The sequence below is a fragment of the Bactrocera tryoni genome, chromosome 4 (assembly GCF_016617805.1).
Source record: "Bactrocera tryoni isolate S06 chromosome 4, CSIRO_BtryS06_freeze2, whole genome shotgun sequence".
Lineage (NCBI taxonomy): Eukaryota > Metazoa > Arthropoda > Insecta > Diptera > Tephritidae > Bactrocera > Bactrocera tryoni.
In genome coordinates, this window is record NC_052502.1 from 38383713 (window position 1) to 38404480 (window position 20768).

Here is a 20768-nt window from a genome sequence, read left to right on the forward strand (position 1 = left end):
AACTAAGGCTACTAGTCGACTTCCACACTGGCCATTGCAAGCTCTAGAAACACTTATTCAACATGGGCCTAGGTAGGTTTTGCGTCTTGGAGTCTGAAATTCCAGAACACCTGCTAATGGACTGCACAGCAGTCTGTAGACGCAGGATTAAGGCCCTTTGATCATCGTTTCCTAATAGGAATCACATCGCATCAATAAGACCTAGCAGTATATTGGATCTTCTCAATTTTTTAATTACTATTTACCATGTTTGTTTTTTTTTTCTTGAATATTAATTTGCTAAATTGCACAAAACATGAAACACGGGCCATTGGCATTTCATCTTTGCAGCCATCATTCCACCGAAGCTATACCTGTACATGAATTTTCTTCAAAATATTTGGGGGAATGAAAACAGTTTTGTGAAACCACCAAAATGACAGTTTATTGGTTGCTGTGGATGGCATGAATATATTTAGACATCTGGGATAAGGTATTCAGTTTGCATATGCAATATTGCCAGCAATTCACATTGTCAGCAATATTAAATTGCATGTCCGGATGCGCCATTATAGAGACAGCAGTTATGGTATGTAATCGAGAATCAATCGAAACAGTTTCTATTCTATTATATATCGGCCCAATGCAAAAGTCTTAACGTTTGTAGATAATTTTCAAAGAATAAACTGCTGGTAGTGCTTTATAGATTTGTGAGTTTGTTTTATGAAAAGGAAGCATGGAAATTATCAAAGTCGCTAGGGAAACATTTTGGTCAACTCGCATATGGTTACCTCCCAATATCACTTGGGAGGACATCGCTCCAGGTTCACGCCCGGATGTGACGCACGCCGATTACAGGGATCTTGTATGGCCCATACCAATGGCAGTAGTTATTATGCTACTTCGATATGCAATTGAAAGGTATATGTGTAATATATTATTTACTTTTATTTATTATGGTCAATATGTGCTTTGTATACCACAAAAATGCCGGTGTTTCGCTTAATTATTGGAAACAAGAATTAGTTATACTAAGCCATGTTAGGATAGGCCAATCTTTTAAGAATGTTATAACCTTAAATAACTTCGAATTATGCTTGAGATTTATATCTTAAAGCTTATAGTTATCTAGCGCATTTACGTGTAATTAATTTAAAAGTATTAACTTGTGTAATGACCGCTCCCCTTTCGTTGCAGAGTATAATATTTTAAATACTTACATACATATATATGTATTCACATTAATTATATTTGTAAACCGTTTTTTTATTACATTATGCGTTTTAATGAAAAAATAGGTTTAACGTTGAACTTTTAAATTTAATCCCAAAATTTTGATTTATATTTCCATTAAATATTTGAATACAGAAGTAACTTTTATATCTGGCCACATGATTTTTATGGGTTGACTCTAAATGATAAGATATGTAAATTTAGGCAAGTACCTTTTAATTTTTGTAGATGTTTTGCGAAGTTTTGTGGCTACTGAAAAAAATACAATGTTAATATTTTAGATACTTTAGTTATTTTTTAATATTTCAGTTGTATAAAAAATTTGCAAAATATAATAGCTTTGTATCTTAACTGCTAGTAGCTGTTAGCTGTCAGGGCAGTTATTCTCACAAAGCAAAATAACTAAAAAGAAAAGAAACGGAAAATCAGCAGAAACTAGCAGGAAAATATCAAAATATTTTTTCTCAAGGACCTTTATATTTTCAATGAAAGCAAACAAAATCAAAGGAATTTGCCAAATATCGCTTGAATACACTGTGTTTAACAGCTTTTTCTTCATACTGCAGTAGATATTTCGAAATTATGGTCGCATAGAGGATGTTCTCGGTATCAATTTTAAATCGAAAAAATACGTACTTAAAATAGTGGTAATTTTGAATTTTAAACGCAAATAACTCGAAAATTTTTGGTTTTCTGTGATTACAACTATATATATTCTTGACCTGGAGAACCTCCTCTATTCTACCATACCCATATTATTCCTAAAATCCTGGGACGGTATTCTAAAGCCGACCCGATATTTTCTGCTGAAATGTCACTAGAAGCTCTCTCATCTTTTTACGCTCTCAACTTGTGCTCTCTTCTGCTAGTTCCCTTTTGATTTTTAGTGTTAAGAAAAGCTTTTTCACCACGTATTGTGCTAGCTAGTCATGATTGAGAAATAAAAAACAAAGCTATGTTTCAGTCGTCAATGTTTTTCAAAACGCGTTCAGAAGTCTGTTATTACTTTTTTTATTTTTAATAGTTGTTAGTTAATTATTTTATCAATCTATTTATTATACTGACTAGGATTTAGAATAGTCCACGATTACGTTTTTTTGGCGCCGCGGTCTCGAGATTAAAAAATTTTTACACATCCAGTACACAAATGCCTGGCGATTTTAACGCCAGTATGGGCAAAGAAATTCTGCCTACAAGGTGAAACATCTCCAAGAGGGTTGAAGTTGATCGGCAATCAGATCGAACATGTTGTGAAAGACGAAAGACACATCTCCAGTATTTTAGATATGTGCACATTCCGAGGGACCACTATCTCTTTGCAGCGAATATACACATCCACCTCCGGGCAGCAAAAACCGCATATCAACATCTGACGTCGAGAAGCTGCAATCACAACAAACAGATAACGATTTTCTACTCAACTTGCACTCCTGCTCTCTGACAGCACTCATCAGCAACTCCGTATAAGGGAACTGAGGGACGACATTTAAAGTTCCTTACGTTTAGTTGCAAAGCAAACTATTGGTTTTTATAAAAAGCAAAAAAACATATGGCACGTCATGGTGGAGAGAAAACAGACTGCCTACATCGCCACGTTACAATCGACCACAACACGTGCGGGATGGGATAGATACTGAGTGTTGAAAAGTGAAGCGAGACGCATTTGCAGACAGAAAAAGAAAGAGGCTGAAATGCGTGAGTACGAAGAGCTTAACAACTTGGCCGACGTTAATTTACCGCAATTCAATGGAAAGATGCGGCGTCTACTGAATGGCAGTGAAAGCATAACATCATGAGATGGTAAATCGATTCCTTAATCGAGGCGATGGATCGGACGTTCTATTTCCCGACAATGAAGAAGTTCGAAAAACAATTACCCGTCTGAACAACAACAAAGCGGAGCGAGCCGATGGATTACCGGCCGAGCTATGAAAACTCGGTGGCGAAGAACTGAAAAAGACCATGTGTTAGTTTTTTTTTGTAAACTATCGTCGGACGAAAGTATGCTCGACGATTAGAAATTAAGTGTGCTCTGCGCAATTCACAAAAAGGCAGACGTCTAGGGACAATAATAGCAACAATATGTAGGCCAAAATCGCTAAAATTATTGTAATTACTTTTGATTTACATATATAAATAATCATTGGTGTACGTAAACTTTTTTTATATGAATTAGGCGCATTTTAAGCTAAAGCTAATAATTAATTTTTTTTTATTTGTGTAAAAATATTTTTATATACTATATTTAATCTTAAATATACATATCTTGATGTGGATAGAAAAATACCACAAAATTTATTCATTTTAAAACAAGTAAACATGCCGTAATTTAATAGAAATAGGTGTATGTAAAATTTATTGGTCCACTGTACGTGTACGTAGGTTGCTATATATATTTCTGGCCTAATAATGTAAATAGGCATATTTATCAACGAAAATGGTTTTTCTTATATTATTTTTATTTTTTTTGTTTTTGTCGATTGCTGTTTTGTTTCGGGTTTAAACGCATAGTTCCATGATTTGTCTCCTGTGACGATCTTATAAACGTCTTTTGAAGCACCGCGATCGTATTTTTTCAGCATTTCTCTACACCAATCCACACGAGCCTTTTTTTGAGCGATTGTCAAAATGTGCGGGATCCAACGAGAACAAACCTTTTTTACGGCCAGGTGTTCATGCAATATCGAATGTATGCTGGTGGGAGAAATGCATAGGCATGCCTCTATCTGAAGGTATGTTACATGACGCTCTTGCATTACCAGTTCACGTACGGCATCGAGGTTTTCTGGCACAACGGCTGTTTTTGACGACCTTCACGGAATTCGTCGTTGAGCGAGCGTCGGCCACGATTGAATTCGTTGTACCTGTTTTTCACAGTGCTATAGGATGGTGCTTCATAGCCATACAAAGATTTTAGTTCATTGATGCACTCTTGTCGTGATAATCCACGTCGAAAGTTGTGAAAAATGATCGCACGAAAATGTTCACGAGTTAATTCCATTTTTTGGCCGAGATGAATTTTTTAATTCCCTGTAAATAAAACAATTCACGATTAAATGACAAAACGTTCTGAGTGATGTTATGCTAAAAAATGTCAAACTTTCCAATGGAAATGTCAGATTGCACCTGGCAACACTTAGTGTTGCCCTAGGCCAGAATATATATAGCAGCTCTCGTAGAATTCATAACGCAAAGAAAAATATCAAACTTTTTTAATTTGTGAATTTTAGGACTTAAAACTCGAATCTCTATGTGTACATATCCTTAATCTGGAGAACATTATCATCCGCCCTTAATTGTTAAATAAAAGTCCCAATTTACAAGTTTTTTTCTAATTTTAACAACTTAACGCTTAATTACTCATTATCCGATCTTAAAAATTCTTATTTATACATAGTATATCTCAACTTATTTTACACGGCAGTTTTCGTGTCAGATTCTTTGAAGAAGATCTGATGGATGCCAGATTCCCAATCTAAAACTTCAAATACTTTCATACTACTTAGTATGATCATGTGGTTGTGGTGGTTGTTTTATGAATTATCAAATTATCCACCTATGCGTTGATAATTTGATAATTCTTCAGTCTTTTAGATGTGACCGGAATTAATGTTCTGGTGGCGTTTTGGTTCGGATATTGCCTCGTTATCGCAAAGGGTTGCTGAGTTCCTCATCTTAATGAGATTTAATGCCTTGCTTACTTCACTTACTAATACGTTTTAATAGACCTTTTGGCTCACTTTAGAACATCTATATACAGTTATGTCTCAAAATAAAATATAAAGTTATATTTTTAAACAAATAAAATATAAATTTATTCCTTGATTTTTTTTACCACGAATTGTTAATTTTTAGCACAGTTTTTGTGAATTTTTTTAAGGGGGTCGGATCATTTAAAGGCCTAAAAAGTCGCTGTTAGTTGAATTTTTATTTTTAAAATGAAAAACAGTCGAAAATTCGTTCGAAGAGTAATTTTAGTGCATATTTAAATTTTGTTTCGATTAAACAAACCATATCCATGTTTCCGTGAAATGGAACTATGGTTAATTTTAAATCTTTATTTTCGATTTACTTCACAAAACTGAGAAACATAAGCTAACATCTTTTTAATCTCAGTTATGTTTTGAAAAATAAGGAAGCATACTAATGGATGATCCAAGTAGACGTACTTTTTTTGACTGATCACGCCTGAGTGGTGTCAAGCTGTATTTTTATTTTTGTTTAGTGTTGTTTGACATATCATCATGGAAAGACTTACGCCTGAACAAATCTTTCAATCTTATTATGGAAATTCTTAACTTATGGTCAACATACTCGGCCTACTGATCGTACTATTCGCAAAACACAGCATTCATTATTGATAATATTCGACCGAATAGACCACGTCTAGCACGTAATGAAGAAAATACAAGTATTGTATAGCAGGATAAAAGAGTCGGTTCGGAGCCGTTTGCAGCAACTCGGACTGACGTTTGGAATGACTTGGCGCATTTAACGTCGATATCTTAAATTGAAATCGTGCAAAATAAACAATGTGCACGACATCGCTTCGCTCTATGGGCTCTTAAAAAGTTCCAATAAGATCCGACGTTTTCGAGCCAAATTTTGTTCAGCAATGAGATGAACGAAGAGTAACCTGAAAAGATTTAAGGGCTGTCATTTCTTCCAGAAAAAATAACGGTTTGAAGTGGTTTGTGGGCCAGTGGAATCATCGGTCCATATTTCTTTAAAATGGTGCCGGTACCAAGATAAATACCAAAGAATATTCTTTCGAATGATATTCAATTTCCCCATTAAATGTGAAGTTTTTGTTTTTTTTTTCTTTAAAAAAGTGGGGAACCTCGAAATGGATCACCGTTTAAGTATAGTATATGTTATATTTTAATAAACGCTTTTTTTTATTTTTCATCTTGACAATTTTTTTTTTAAGAATTAGTAGTAATCGTTGATTTAATCTGTATCTTTCATTAATTGGCGTACACCTTTTGCCTTAAACGTTCAAAGCTTTGACAAATTGTTTTATCATTCCTAATTTATCATATATTAAACTCCTGAGGTCATTTTGAGAAAATAATTCATATAGTCCAAGCGAATTACTTTTGAAACGAAAACAAAATTTTCTTTGCCTAAATAGACATTTTATACAGCTTTCAATATTTTACAAAATATAAGTTGAATAAAATTGATAGATGAGATAGTTTTCGTGCAATCATGCGTTAAATAATAAATAAAATAATAACAAATTGTAGTTAGTTTTCTTAATATTTAGATAAGAAACCTCGATTTTTTATCACTGCAACACATGCGCCTGGCAGGGAATCGATCGGATTAATAATTTAACTAAAATAACGTTTAATAATTTAAATAAAAAGATAATCTTCGTAATAAAGTTGGTTTCGAACATCATTTGTCAAAATTTTACATTCGTTTTGGCACTGTATAATGTAAAATTTGTTTACACCATCTTAAATTTTTTCACTGTTCTTCAACACAGAGAAAGAAGTTACCGATTGACGATAATTGTTACGCTGAAAAGCGTGTCCTTTGTTGATATTTTCAAGACAAATTACGTAATGTATTTACTTAATTACACTTTTTTTTTGTAGCTATAGGGTGACAGTTGATTTGCCGTTGGCTTCCTTGGTAATAGTATCTTCTGTTGTCTGGGAATAGGGAGAAAGAAAAATTACGTCGTTAACTCGCACAAGGCTATTACATGTACAAACAAGTAAGGGAGGCCCAATTGTCCAATTTTTACACCGGCTCAAATAAAGCCCTGTCATGCTATTTGGGTTTAAAATTTAATGTCTCTTGCGTATTTCGTTACTGGTTTATTGCACTTTAAATAGTTTTTAACAATAACGTTATATGTGGAGTGAGCGGATTTCATCCATTTTCACACTGTCAGTAGTCCGTATTTTTTTTGTACTAAAGAATACGCATACCAATTTTTATCAAGATATTTAAATTTTTACTCAAGTTACAGCTTGCACGGACGGACGGACAGACGTCACCCAGATTTCAACTTTTTCTCGTCATCCTGATCATTTATAGTTATATATATAAATAACTATATCTCGTTTAATTCCAACTCCGGTCCAATTTTCATAGTTATTTTTTCATCATAGCGTTTTATGTACGTTTACCAAAATTTATGGAATAATAGTCGACTAAACTTTAAACTTACCTTTTTCAGATTCTGGATAATGCCTGTTGGAAAATCATTGGGCATTAAGTCTTCTCGATCAAAAAAAGCTTCCAATAACTCTGTTTTGGAAAAAGCTTACCAAAAGTCTAATAGGTTGAATTACAAACTGGTAAGTAAAAGTTTTGTTGAAAATACTTTTTATTTTATAAAAACAATAAGTATTTCCGTAAATTCCCATTTCGAATACATTTTGCTGCTGTGTATACATGATTTCCTTTATTTTACTCTAAATTTATTTTCAATTAAACTACTTTTGTCTAGAAGCCAAAGTAAATTGTTGGGTATATTGGGGTCTGATACTTGTGAAAATTTTAAGTTGTTAAACTTATTGGCTTTAACTCCCTTTTAATAAAATATTCTGTCTCTTCGAACGTGGCTTTGAGATTTTATTTTCGACTGAGAATCATAACGTAGATTTGTTGCACTTTCGAGAGTTGTTGTCGGATTTTTACATGCTGAAGGCTAGAGAAGCCAGTCTACTTAAAAGCGCTGAGCTTACATTTGTTGGAAGTACCCTTAAAAATATTTGGCAGTAATGCTACATTCTTAACAAATTGTAAAGGGAAATATAAAGTAATAAAAAACAATGACATTCATAAAAATTTAAAATAGTTGGGTAACATTCGTTGTGGAATGCGTTGGTACTAGCCCAAAATTTTTTTTATTTGGTTTTTTGGTACACTTTTCATATGAACGTGTGTGAAGTTTCATTTCAATCGGTCAATTCATTCTTTGTTTACAAGCCATTTAGTGTCGCCGTGTCGCAGTATTTTTTACAATGGAAAAATTGAATATCGTGCAGTGATAAAATTCTTATTTTTGGAAGGTGTAGCACCAAAAGAAATTCACGAACGAATTTTAAAATTGTATAATGATTGTTCACCTACAATTAGAACAGTAGAAAGTCGTAGTTGTCGTACAAGCCTTGAAGACGATCCACGCGAAGGACTTCCAAAAAGCCCATCAACACCAGAAATCATAGTCAATATACAGGATATGGTTTTGGGGGATCGTCGATTGACTGAGAGAGATTTAGTAGAGGCTCTACACATTTCATTAGGCAGTGGAAGCCATATTTTAAGTGAAATTTTGGGTTTTATAAAGCTGTGTGGACAAGGGTGCTGCATTCGCTAACAATGGAACCAAAAGACATTCTCAGCAACATTTTGCAACAGTTTTAAAAAGGATAAAATGGATTTGTACGTCGATACATCACTATGGATGAAACTTGACTCGTATCACCATGATCCTGAATGAAAACAAGAGGCTAAAAAGTGGTGTGAACCTGGTTATTCGGCTTCGAAACAAGTTCGTGTCCGGAAATCGACCGAGAAGATTATGGTATCAGTTTTTTGGGATGCGAGAGTAATTTTGTATGCGGATTACTTGCAAAGTAGTAAAACAATTAATTCTGAATGTTATTGCAACCTTTTGGACCAGTTGAAGGAAAAAAATCGTGAAAAAAGACCCGGTTTGCAGAAGGAGTAAATCTAAATGATAAAAAGGGTTTTTGGATCGTAAAATTGAGTTTTTCTTATCAAACGACAAAACTTATTCGACAACCTGGTATATAGCTAAAACTATAGTTTTTTTAATAATAATTATTAGGACTATTTTAATAGAATTAATTCTGTATAAATTGTACATAAATAAAGGAGAAATTATTATAAAAAAAATTAAATTTAATATGTTTGTTTGAAATTTTAAAAATATTTCAAATTAAGAATCGATTGAGATATAAGAGCAACTCAGCTCTACTTTTTTATATGACACTATTAAATGACCGCATCAGAGATGCATGATCACTCGTCTGCACAGCGCCTATGGCAGGCTCACCAGTTTTTGAGGGTTTGAAAACTTAGTGTTTCACTAGTTTTTTCACCACGCTTGGCTGGCAATGTCAATTGACCCTATGGAAGATTTTATGGTTCTTATATTTTTTAGTTCAAGTGTAATTTGGACCATCACTCTTTTCCTTTTAATTGTTTTTGTTTAAAAATAGTGTGTGGTCCATTTTCTAAAGCTTCTGTTCCAGCTCACAACACAATTTATAATTTTACGGGTATTGTTAAAAAATAATAACGAAAAATTTATAAACTTATATATAAGAGAGTCGTGTTAGTTACACTATTTAAATCTCAAGAACGGCTGAACCGATTGTGGGGAGGTAGCGTAGGACCAAGGGCGGACATATTAGGATATTTTTATTTCGTTATGTTAAAAGTCAATACAATTCATAAATACCAAAATTATATTTCAAATCATAAGCATGTGTTCAAAATTCCTGTAGAATCATTTGAAAATTTTATTGCTTTAAAAACAGAAAAAATAAGTAAAAAAATAATAACGCAGAGCTAATGCGGAGAACACTAATTTTCGTATGTATGCATACTTATATATGGGTTATACTGATTGTTGCTCCTGAACAAGACAGTTTTTTTTTTTTTAGGTCGAACCCGTCAGATATTTTTAATATCACAACAAAAAGTGGCATTGACGTTATCGTCGTCAAGGCATTGCTGCTACTTTACTAGATTATGGGCGAAATGGAATGAATGGAATGGCGAATAACTGCGGTGTGGATAAAAAGGCCTATTAATATTTGAGATATACAGAAATATTTCCGAAGCATTGTACAGAGCAGTGCAATATTTAAACGGAAACAATGAAGTATATGCGTACAATTTCAAACTGATCCTTGCTCAAAAATAATACAATTGCAAATATTACAAATACAAAATATTGGGAATGGTAGAATAGAACTGCAACCAAATACACAGTGCTATGGATCATAACTTGCTCTTTAATCAGTCGATGAATATTATACCACGTGCATCCCAAAAGACTGATGCCATAAACTTACCAGCCGACATTTTTATCTTTCCACGCATGAGGTCTGGTTCATAATGCACATGCCACTAGGCTAACTAGGTATTGGAATCCACACCGTCGCAAAAAATACTATGTCTCATTAATTAATAGTTCCTTAGTTGTCAAATTTGTATACGTATCTTTTAAATGTAGGGGCTGACTAGTCGAGCCGAGTTAGTTACCCTATTTATAACACCAGAATGGCTGAACTAAGTTGGCTGAAAGCAAAAAAGTATTAATTAAGAATATTTTACTAGAAAAAAAATTAATTTCTTGTATAATTATTGGTGTAGTGATCGGGTTACATTAGCGGCCAAAAGTGTGGACGTCGACGAAATTAATTTCCAGTTACGACAGCTGTTGCCAGACAATGTAATGCTTTTTAAATCAATCGTTAATGTTGGCAATGAAAATGAAAATGTTGTGTTTCCAATTGCATATATAATTTTTTTTAAATGTAAAGGGTTGTCATCATATAATCTTCTTGTTTAAATTGGTTTACCTATTCCTATTGGCATAACTTATTTATAAATAATTTTACTAAATTGAATAATTAAGAATAACATAATTTAAGGTATATATGAGCCACAGAAACCCGTCTTTGCAAATTGTGAGAGTTAAAAATGTTCGATTTCACCCGAACCTAGCCTTTCCTTACTTGTTTGTATATAATGTTAACTAAACTACAGAGAAGCATAGGAACTAACATTTATAATTTTAAAAATTTTGACATTAGTCTATGTATGTTTTGGATATTATTGATTTTCGCTAGAGATTATTAATTTAATAATTTACTAATGCTAAAACTGTGAATTCGTTTAAGGTACCGTCTTTAAAAAAACAAACTGATATGTCTGAGCGACAAATTCAACGTTGGTGGCGATTGAGAAGAGCTGCAGATAGACCAACAACTATAGTGAAATTTTGTGAAAATACGTGGCGTTGCATATATTATTCATACAGCTTTATTTTTGGAATTATCGTCCTTTGGGATAAAGATTGGTTTTGGAACATAAAGCATTGTTGGTACGGTTATCCGCATCAGGTTTGTAAAATCTAAGTAACGTACATTTTACATAGTATTATTAAATGATTTTATATTATAATTGTGTGTGGCTATTGTGGCTCCCTCAATATACAGGGAAAAGTAGGCAATGCCTCATATTTTTCATTAGAATAGTAATTGGCCTCAAATTGGTTAAAATTTGTACACGAATTTTTAAAATGAAATAATACGAAATGGACAAAATATGGTTGAATGAATATTAAAATCCTAACAATTCGTGGTACAATTTCTGTGCCTAACATGATTATCACGAGTCTAACTCGTGGTGTGTAGAAGTGTACATTTGATGAAAAGAGAATTAAGGGGTATTCTACTCTAGAAGCATGAATTTCAGGTAATTTTTAAAGAGTCGTAAAAAAAGGCAATTAATATTTTTACTATCCATTTTTTTATGGTGTTTTTATTGATATCTTAAGAATACAGAAAAAAATTTTTACAAAAAAATATTAAAAATTAAAATAATTAGAGGGGGGGAGAGACAGGTGTAAAAAAAATGGCGCATTTTGGTGACATTGATCCTGACTCTCCTGGTGGTCTGAAAAAAAATTAAAAGAAATTCTTAATCAGTAAAGATGCTGTTATAGTCCCTACCTCAGGGAACACGAAAAATTTTTTTTTTTTGAAAAATGGCGACTGCCTGAAAATAAAAATCATTTTTTACGCTTTTTTTTGAAATTCCTAAATTTTTTTAAAATATTAAAAACAAAAATTTTGACACGATGCTTAAGGAACCATAAAGCATTATATAAAGAAGGTTCACACAAAATTCCAAGTAAATCGGTTGTATAGAACTTGAGATAATGCTGGTCGCGGGGGGGAAAAAGGTACCGTTTCGAGAAAAACGCGTTTAAAAAATTCGATACGGCCGAACCGGGCTAGGTACTGCGTCACTAAAGTAACTGTAGCTCTTAAAATAATTTTAATTTTTAAAAATCCTTTGGAGGATATGTTCTTAAGGGTCTAAACTTTAATATATGAAAAAAAAATCGAATTTTTCAAAATTCTAGAGTAGAATACCCCCTTAAGAGTTGACTCATCTGTAATTATTTCATTGCTCTAATAACGGTGGATGTTTTTCTGCGCCCAATGCAACTCCTTTTAAACGTGTGTTTTTGAATTTAGTACCTATGCGTTTGATGCCAGATCTCCAAAGTCTGTCCCGTTTATGTTTAGATATTTCTAATCCTTTTTTAAAATAAAATTGTTTAACTTCCTTACTGCGCAGTGATTTCTTCTGAAAAAGAAGAACAATAGCTTTGCCCTCACATTTAGATGTCACACGATTCCTCCCTCTTCTTGTTCCGCTTTCTTCATAATGGTCAGACCATTTATTGACAAACGTACAATTCGTACTTAAATACTTTGCAGGTTTTTTAATAGTCTGCTTAAAACGTTATACTGGCGATAATTTCCTTTTTTTACGTACATCCATCTACGGTATTATACATTGTGCCAAAAAGGCACCCGGAAATTGTAATTCAATTCCCCGGGTCCCCCAACGACTCACGCATGATCTATCAAAAAAGGTTATTGAAAAAAGTACATGCACTTGGATCACCCGTTCCTTATCATAAATTTGGATAATAGCCGAAACTGAAAGTTGCATTAAAAACAGCATTATTTTGTAGCCCCATAAGAATTTTCGGAGTAATTGTATCACGTCCTGGCGACTTTTTTGGATTCCTCCCTTTTTATGATTCTTTTATTTCATAACTTGAAGTTTTAATAGGTAAGAAAGACTCGTTATCAAAAAATTGGCAGTTTTTGGGCAGTTAGGTTGACATACATACCATTACCAGATGGTTTGCAAAGCAAATTGCCTTTTTCTCTTCGCTTCGAGCCGAATTATCCCTCACGTCCCTTATAGCCATTTCGAAATCTACCTACGGTGTTTGCGCTTTCCAAAGAGAGTTCTATGTGTGCCTTTTGTTGAATTTGTTTCAATTTCTTTATATAATTTTTATATTCTCGTTATATGTTGCTACAAAGTATACTAGTTTTGCACAATAGACCTAAGGTCGCGGTGCATTCCTCAATTATTTATCTATACTAGTTTTGCTAAGGGTTGTTTATATCACTTAAAATTAATCTAAATCTACATATGTATATCATATCTATAAATGATCAGAATGGTAAGTTGAAATGTCTGTCCGTGCAAGGGATCTGATGAAACTTTCTGATTTTATATTTAGGAATATATGCCTTGGCGCCATGGAAGTTCGGTATTGCAGATATTGAAAAAAGTTTGCGCTCACAAAATGCCTTTAAACGAAGACCTTTAAAGTGTCGAAGAGTTATTTAAAACTCACCGCATAAATAGAACAACTCTTATCTTGTAAGCGAAAAATAAAAAACATTAGTTCTTGACATATTTGTGTACTAAAACAAATTTCACTATTACATCATATGTGTATATCCGACCCTTCCTTCACAATTTTTTTTTCAGTCAAAAGTTAAGCAATGACTTATTTTCTGGACTTGATTTTAACCAATTCGTTTTAGCACATACATATATTAGAAGTTATAAGTTATCTGTCTATATTTTAAGTGAAATATGTTTATTAACATTACATTTTCAACAAAATTTTTTTTAGTCTATTTCCAGCGATATATGGTGGTATTATATGATATCCATGGCTTTTTATTGGTCCCTTACCGTAACACAGTTTATTGACGTTAAACGGAAAGATTTTTGGCAAATGTTTGTCCATCATATGGTCACATTACTACTAATGGCATTGAGCTGGGTCTGTAATTTACACCGCGTCGGTTCCTTAGTTCTTGTCGTACATGACTGTGCCGACATATTTTTAGAGGTAAGTTAAAATTTATTTTAAAGTTTTTTTTATTACTTCCAGAATCAAACAAAGTCATAAATTTGTCACTTCCGTAATCAATTAATCTTACCATATCAAAAATTATTACAGTAGTACCTCGATTCTTGCATGTAATGAAAACCGAGCTCAGTGCAAATATTGAGGATATTGCAAGTACCGAGTATCTTTTTTCATATAAAATAATTGAATGTTACATACATATAGTCACCTGAAATGCAAAATAACGTAACAACATTTTCGAACATTTACAGTGGCATGAATGAAACATGTAATAAAATGGAACATGATTAAAACAAAATTTTAATATTGCTTAAAACTGGTTTATATCTGAATGCAGAACCTGAAAATGTTGAACATATGTAATATATTGTATGTAATTTGAAGTAGTGAAGCGTAATCAATATTACACTCAGTTTCGAATTTTTTGATGATACGTTATTTTGCATTTCAGGTGACGATATATGCTTTTTTTAAATATATTTTTTATTTTTTTATTTCAATTCAAAAATCCTTAAGTTAAATATGTTAGTATATATTACTATATACATAAATACAGATAGATATAATGCATAATGTGGAATTAAAAAAAATTGAAATTCTTAATTGTTTCGCTTGTTCAGTACTACGTTGTTTCTGAGCCTCTGAAGCTTCATAACATTGTTGAAGGAAGAATCGTTTTGCTCCGCCCATTCTAGAGAATGCTGATATTGTCTTCGCCAACTTCCTTGTTATTGAGGATCACGTTGTTTGTTTCTTCACTTTCAGTAGAGTTATCATCATCGGCACAGTGAACTTGATTTTGTAAGAAAGACTCCAAAGTAGGTTCCCCAATTCATTGCTCAATTTGAGGATTGGATATTATCTGCAATGGTTCTACTTCTTGAAGCAAGCTTTAAATGGAGTGAAAGAGGGATGTCATCTTCATTATCCCATTCTGTTGTTATGTCAAACTATTTTTGAAAAGATGACCGAATCTACTGATTTTCCTCGTCGAACGTTGTGACCTAAAAGGCTTGTTTTGCAGTTAATTTTCGAAAGCCTTATGACATTCTGGTCCATGGTCCTGTATAACAGCAGTACGATTCGGAGGAAAACACAAATATTTGACCATCACTCTCTACTCTTTAACTCTCCATCTTTGGGGTGACAGGGAGCATTATCTCTAAGTAAAATAGCCTTTTCGGGAAGATTTTCGCGGAGGATTTCGCTCTTTTACCTGCAGTTTTAAGAAATTTTAAATTGATAAGATACATTTTTAAAGCAAAACATCTACACATCTCAGGAACAAATGTTTTGTGAAATATTTCTTCAAATAAAGCCAAGGTCGTCCAAGCACTTTTATTTTCTTTGTAGATAACAGGGAAATCCATAAAATTTTTACGTTAGCGTGGATTCAATAATTTCCCAATAACAATTAATTTTACTCTATGATTACCAGGCGCATTCGTACAAACAAGAAACGTTGTTCTTTCTTTACCGATTTACACACAAGAAGCAAAATCTTCCAAAAGAGGCCAGACTCATCGTCAGTTAAAACTGATTCAAATCTCCCGAAACGCAAATGCGTAAGAGTTACAACAATTCATCATCGAAAAAAACGGGCCTTCTCAGAAATATATTCGAACTAAGGAAACATTACCAAAATCAACAAGGTCTTGTCACAAATATAGAGGTCAAATTTATTGAATGTCGCAAGTACTGAGTACATAATGTAAAATATTTCTTTGCTGCAAGAATCGAGATGTTGCAAGTATCGAGATGTGCAAGGATCGAGGTACCACTGCGTATTAATTTCCACTATAGGCTGATAGGCTTCTTTTTCTTTAATGGCGTAGACACCGCTTACGCGGTTATTACCGAGTTAACAACAGCCCGCCAATCATTTGTAATTTTATCAATTTGGCGCCAATTCGACACAACAAGCCCAGCCAGGTACTTCTTCACCTGATCTCTCCAACGGAGTGGAAGTCTTCCTCTTTTTATGCTTCCCTCGGCGGGTACTTCATCGAATACTTTCAGAGCTGGAGTGTTTTCATCCATACGGATGACATGACCTAGCCAGCGCAGCCGCTGTCTCTTAATTCCCTGCACTATGTTAATGTCGTCATATAACTTGTACACCTCATCGTTCCGTCGAATGCGATATTCGCCCTTGCCAATGCACAAAGGACCATATACCTTCCGCAAAATCTTCCTTTCGAAAACTTATAACGTCGACTAATCAGATATTTTCATCGTTCATGCCTTTGCACCATATAGCAGGACGGGAATAATGAGTGAGCTTATGGAGTTTCGTCTTTGTTCGCCGATAGAGGAATTTATTCTCAGTCCAAAGTATCACCTGTTGGCAATAGTTATTCTGCGTTGGATTTCGAAGCTGACATTGTTGTTGCTGTTAAAACTAGTTCCAAGATAGACGAAATTATCTACGACTTCGATGTTAAACATCGAACAACAATGACGTGGGATCCAAGACGCAAGTGTGATGACTGTTTGTTTGATGACAAGAGATATTTCGTCTTGCCCTCGTTCCCTACCAGACCCATTTGCTTTGCTTCTTTGTCCAATCTGGAAAAAGAAGAAGAGGAAGAAGATGTTGAGACGCCAGCAGCTGTGCACTCTTATAGAAGATTGTACCTGTTCGATTAAGTTTTGCAGCTCGAATTATTTTCGCGAGCAGCAGATTAAAGAAGTCGCAAGATAGGGAGTCGCCTTGTCTGAAACCGTGTTTGGTACGGACAGTTCGAAGAGGTCCTTTCCGATCCTGACGAAACTTTCGGTGTTGCTCAACGTCCGTTTACACAGCCATTTTAGAGATGGTATGTGTCGATTCTCTTTTTACGTGTCTTTCCCAAGATTTGGCGCATGGCCAGGCCTAAAGCCACATTGATAAGGTCAATCAGTTTGTTGACGGTGGGCTTTAGTATTTCACACAATGCGCTCGATAGAACCTTATATGCCATTTTGCTCTTATGACACGGAGCGTTATCCCGTGGGGGAAGGAAAGCTTTTTGAGAAATGCCAACCTTTTAATTTTATTTCTAGGGCTTATGAAGGGGATTGTTCTTGCTATACATATGTATACTATGTATATGTATTAAAGATATTTTCTTCCAACCGCCTGCGAATTGTTCTTTCACTAATGGAAAAATTTTTCTCCTTATTCAATTCCAAAGCAACCATTTTTGGCGTTTAAGGGTATCCTTTTTGATTTGTCGCAAAATCAAACGATCCTCATTTTCTGTTTTCTTACGTTTCCTGCCTGTTCGATGTAAATTATGAGTGATTATTATTTTATAGTTTCGTGTGATATATTATATTCTTCAACGATATTTATAACGGAAATCAAAGTTACGATTTCTTTCTTTTAACTTTGTATTAACCAATGATGCCAAAGCAACCCAAATTATGCAATTATTTCAAAAATTCAGAACATTCAAATATGTATATAATGACTTATTTTTATCTAATTATATATATTTTTAATTCTAGGCTGCAAAATTGACAAAATACGCGAAATATCAGAAATTGTGTGATTTTATATTTGCGATATTTACTGTTGTATGGATTGTAACAAGACTCGGTTTCTTTCCACGCATAATTTATAGGTAAGTGACTCAAGTTACCATAATTTACAAAGCGACAAGAAAAAAAACCGGAGCTTTAGCGATGTCTAAATGAAGAAACATAGACTCGAATCTTAAAAATTAAATTTTTACCTACTCAAGTGAATCGAATTTGTATATGTATAGAGGTTGTTAGACGTATTGCCTCCACGACAGCATTGTGGATTTCCAAAATATCGCGTACTAACTTCATTGACCATGCTTATTTCGCAGGCAATAAGAGACTTTTTTTGTAATTGAAAGTACGGAGCAAAAAGACCTCCTGTTTATTTTAAATTGTATATGTATTCGCATAATATATATAATATATTTTATTTAGACAATATTTTAATAATATTCTAATATAAGTGAAATTTACTAGGTAGTCTGTTTTCTTATTATACCTTTCTTTGAATCGCCAAGTATTAGTACTGATAGAGCATACAAATTAACTATCTATCCTTTTTATGAATAAATTATTGATCACCATGTATATTATTGAACTGGATAACTATGTATGTATATCGGTAAATTCACAAGTAAATTTTACAAAGTTATTGAGTTTTTAAAGCGAGTGATGCTATGATTGCAATGCCAGCAGCATGATAGCTGGAGACTGCTTTATGAAACAAAATAAAATTAATTGAAAGTTCTAGTGAGCAATATTTTTTCGTACATAAAAATAATTTCAGTTTAATTCATTTACATTAATTTATCTAACTTACATATAAAATAAATTTTTGTTTTGCAGCTCATCTGTTGAAGCTCCAAATATTTTACCAATGTTCCCGGCGTACTATATTTTCAACACTCTTTTAATATCTCTACTGTTTCTACATGTAGTTTGGACTTACTTGATTTTAAAAATTGTTGTTGATTCTTTACAGAAAGGATTGGTGAGTTATTGTGTTAGAGCATATATTTTCATACTAATATATTTTAACATGTCAGTTCATATTTTAAAATCTCATTAATTAGTATTTGAGTGCAGGCCTGCTCCAAATCATATTCGGATAAGCGTTTACTTAATTTTATAATGGTGCTTTAAAAAAAATGTTATTTCTTTGAAATTACTAGATTTTTAAAAAAACTCAGTGGCTTAGTTTCTGAAGTTAAATAAATTTGAATCTAAAAAAGTATTTGACAACAAAAATGCTTGAAAGTAAATCTTATTTAACATTTCATTATACTACTAAAATACTGGTTAATAAAATTTAACTTTTTTATATCAAATTTTGAATGTATGGAGCTAGTCCACTTTTGACATCAAAACATATATTTTCTTAAGTAATACAAACATCAGTTTCATAGAGAGAAATTATTTTTTAAAATAGAAAAAAAATACTTATACAATTTAGTTTCTGACAGTTCATTTTAAGGGGGTATTCTGGTCTAGAAGCATGAATTTCAGGTAATTTTTAAAGTGTTGTAAAAAAAAGGCAATTAATATTTTAGAAGAGTACAGAAAAAAATTAAAAACTAAAAAAAGTTATTTGGAACAAAAAAAAAGATTATTGAGGAGGATGTAGCCATGTGTAGAAGTTTACGCAAGTGAGGAAAGTTCTCTGAGCGCCATTCTTGTACATAACAGGAGCCTCGAATAAGTGATCCCCCTTTTGATGGAGATAGACAAAAGATATGTCTCTAGTGTTTTAGACGTGAGTACGTTCCAAGCATCTTGTTGTAACCAAGATGCGCACCCGCCTCTGTGCAGCAAAAAGCGCACATCAACAAGCACAAGAAAAGTTCGATGTCGAAAAGCTGTAATCACAACAGATAGTCGAACAATTTTCTACTCTACTTGCACTCCTCCAGGATCCGAACTTGCGCGGTGTCGCTATTTACTTTCCGAAGTGACCGTGTACTTCATATATCCCAAGGACGTTGGATTTTTTCGTAGAAGGCTCTCATAATCTCTGACTTATTTATAGTTCTGCTTTATACAATGTCCAATCTACACTAAGTCCGCTTTTACAAGCCTTACTGAGCAGTTTTCTACTTGAAGATTTGATTTCCAACAGCTATGATTCAAGTCGTATTTCTGAAGATCTTTTAAGGTTCACTAATCAAACCTGCTGTTACTTAAGCACTGCTTTAGTCTCTCATTTCCGGTACTTAAGCATAACTTAAGTATGAACTGTAAAACACTATTTTCCTATTTTATCGTAAGCACAACTTAAGTATGGACTATGAAACCGGGCATTATTATATTAGATAGAAGAGTCAAAATTATTTTATAAATTTATTTAGGAACTTTTTTAACTGTATAATTAACCAAAAGTAATCTAACAAAAATCATTACTGTTTAAACACTATGGATTTTTAAAGTAATTTTTACCTTTTTTGTTGCAAAATATTTTTTTTATTTACATTATCTATTGATGCATTAATATGAATAATTTCCTATTTATACAATTGTTTTCATATTCTCAATATTTTAAACTATTTGGTTTTCATAGGTGTACTTTCAGTAATTAGTTTATTAAAATTTTAAAATAAATATCAAATTAATATTGTATATATTTTTGAATATTTTTAGATGTCAGGAGATATTCGATCGAGTGATAGTGAAGACGTGTCTGATAGCTCTGAAAACGCAAATATTCCCAATGGAATTGGGGAACATACAAAAGAAGTTAGCAGTTTGAATCGGCCGCGTTAATTATAAAAGAGAAATAATATTTTATTCACATTTGTATAAATGTAAATAAATAGCAAGTTTGATTATTTAATCAAGAAAACCAAAAAAGTTATGTAATAAAAGTGATCATAGAAAAATTTACACAAATTTACAAAATGATTTAAACCATTATATCGTCATATACAATGCAAGACAACGTATGCAGAAACCTAATACTGAGCTTGAAATTTAACATCAATGTTTAAGAGTTATGTTTAGAGAAGAGTCCTCTTATAAGTCACGCCAAAGTAAGCAGTCGAGTTGTTCATCTACAAGTAAGTGAGGCTTT

At 33.0% G+C, this 20768-nt stretch overlaps 1 protein-coding gene across 1 annotated transcript; it reads left to right on the plus strand.

Annotated features, from left to right (window-relative positions):
• The first annotated feature begins 596 nt into the window (after nt 1-596).
• Nucleotides 597-20537, plus strand: LOC120774048 (ceramide synthase 6). Its single transcript, XM_040103350.1, has 7 exons — nt 597-900; nt 7409-7529; nt 11115-11336; nt 13952-14173; nt 17687-17802; nt 18551-18695; nt 20339-20537. Exons 1-7 carry the CDS (start codon nt 716-718, stop codon nt 20459-20461), a joined length of 1134 nt encoding a protein of 377 aa, XP_039959284.1. The 5' UTR covers nt 597-715; the 3' UTR covers nt 20462-20537.
• The last annotated feature ends 231 nt before the right edge of the window (nt 20538-20768 follow it).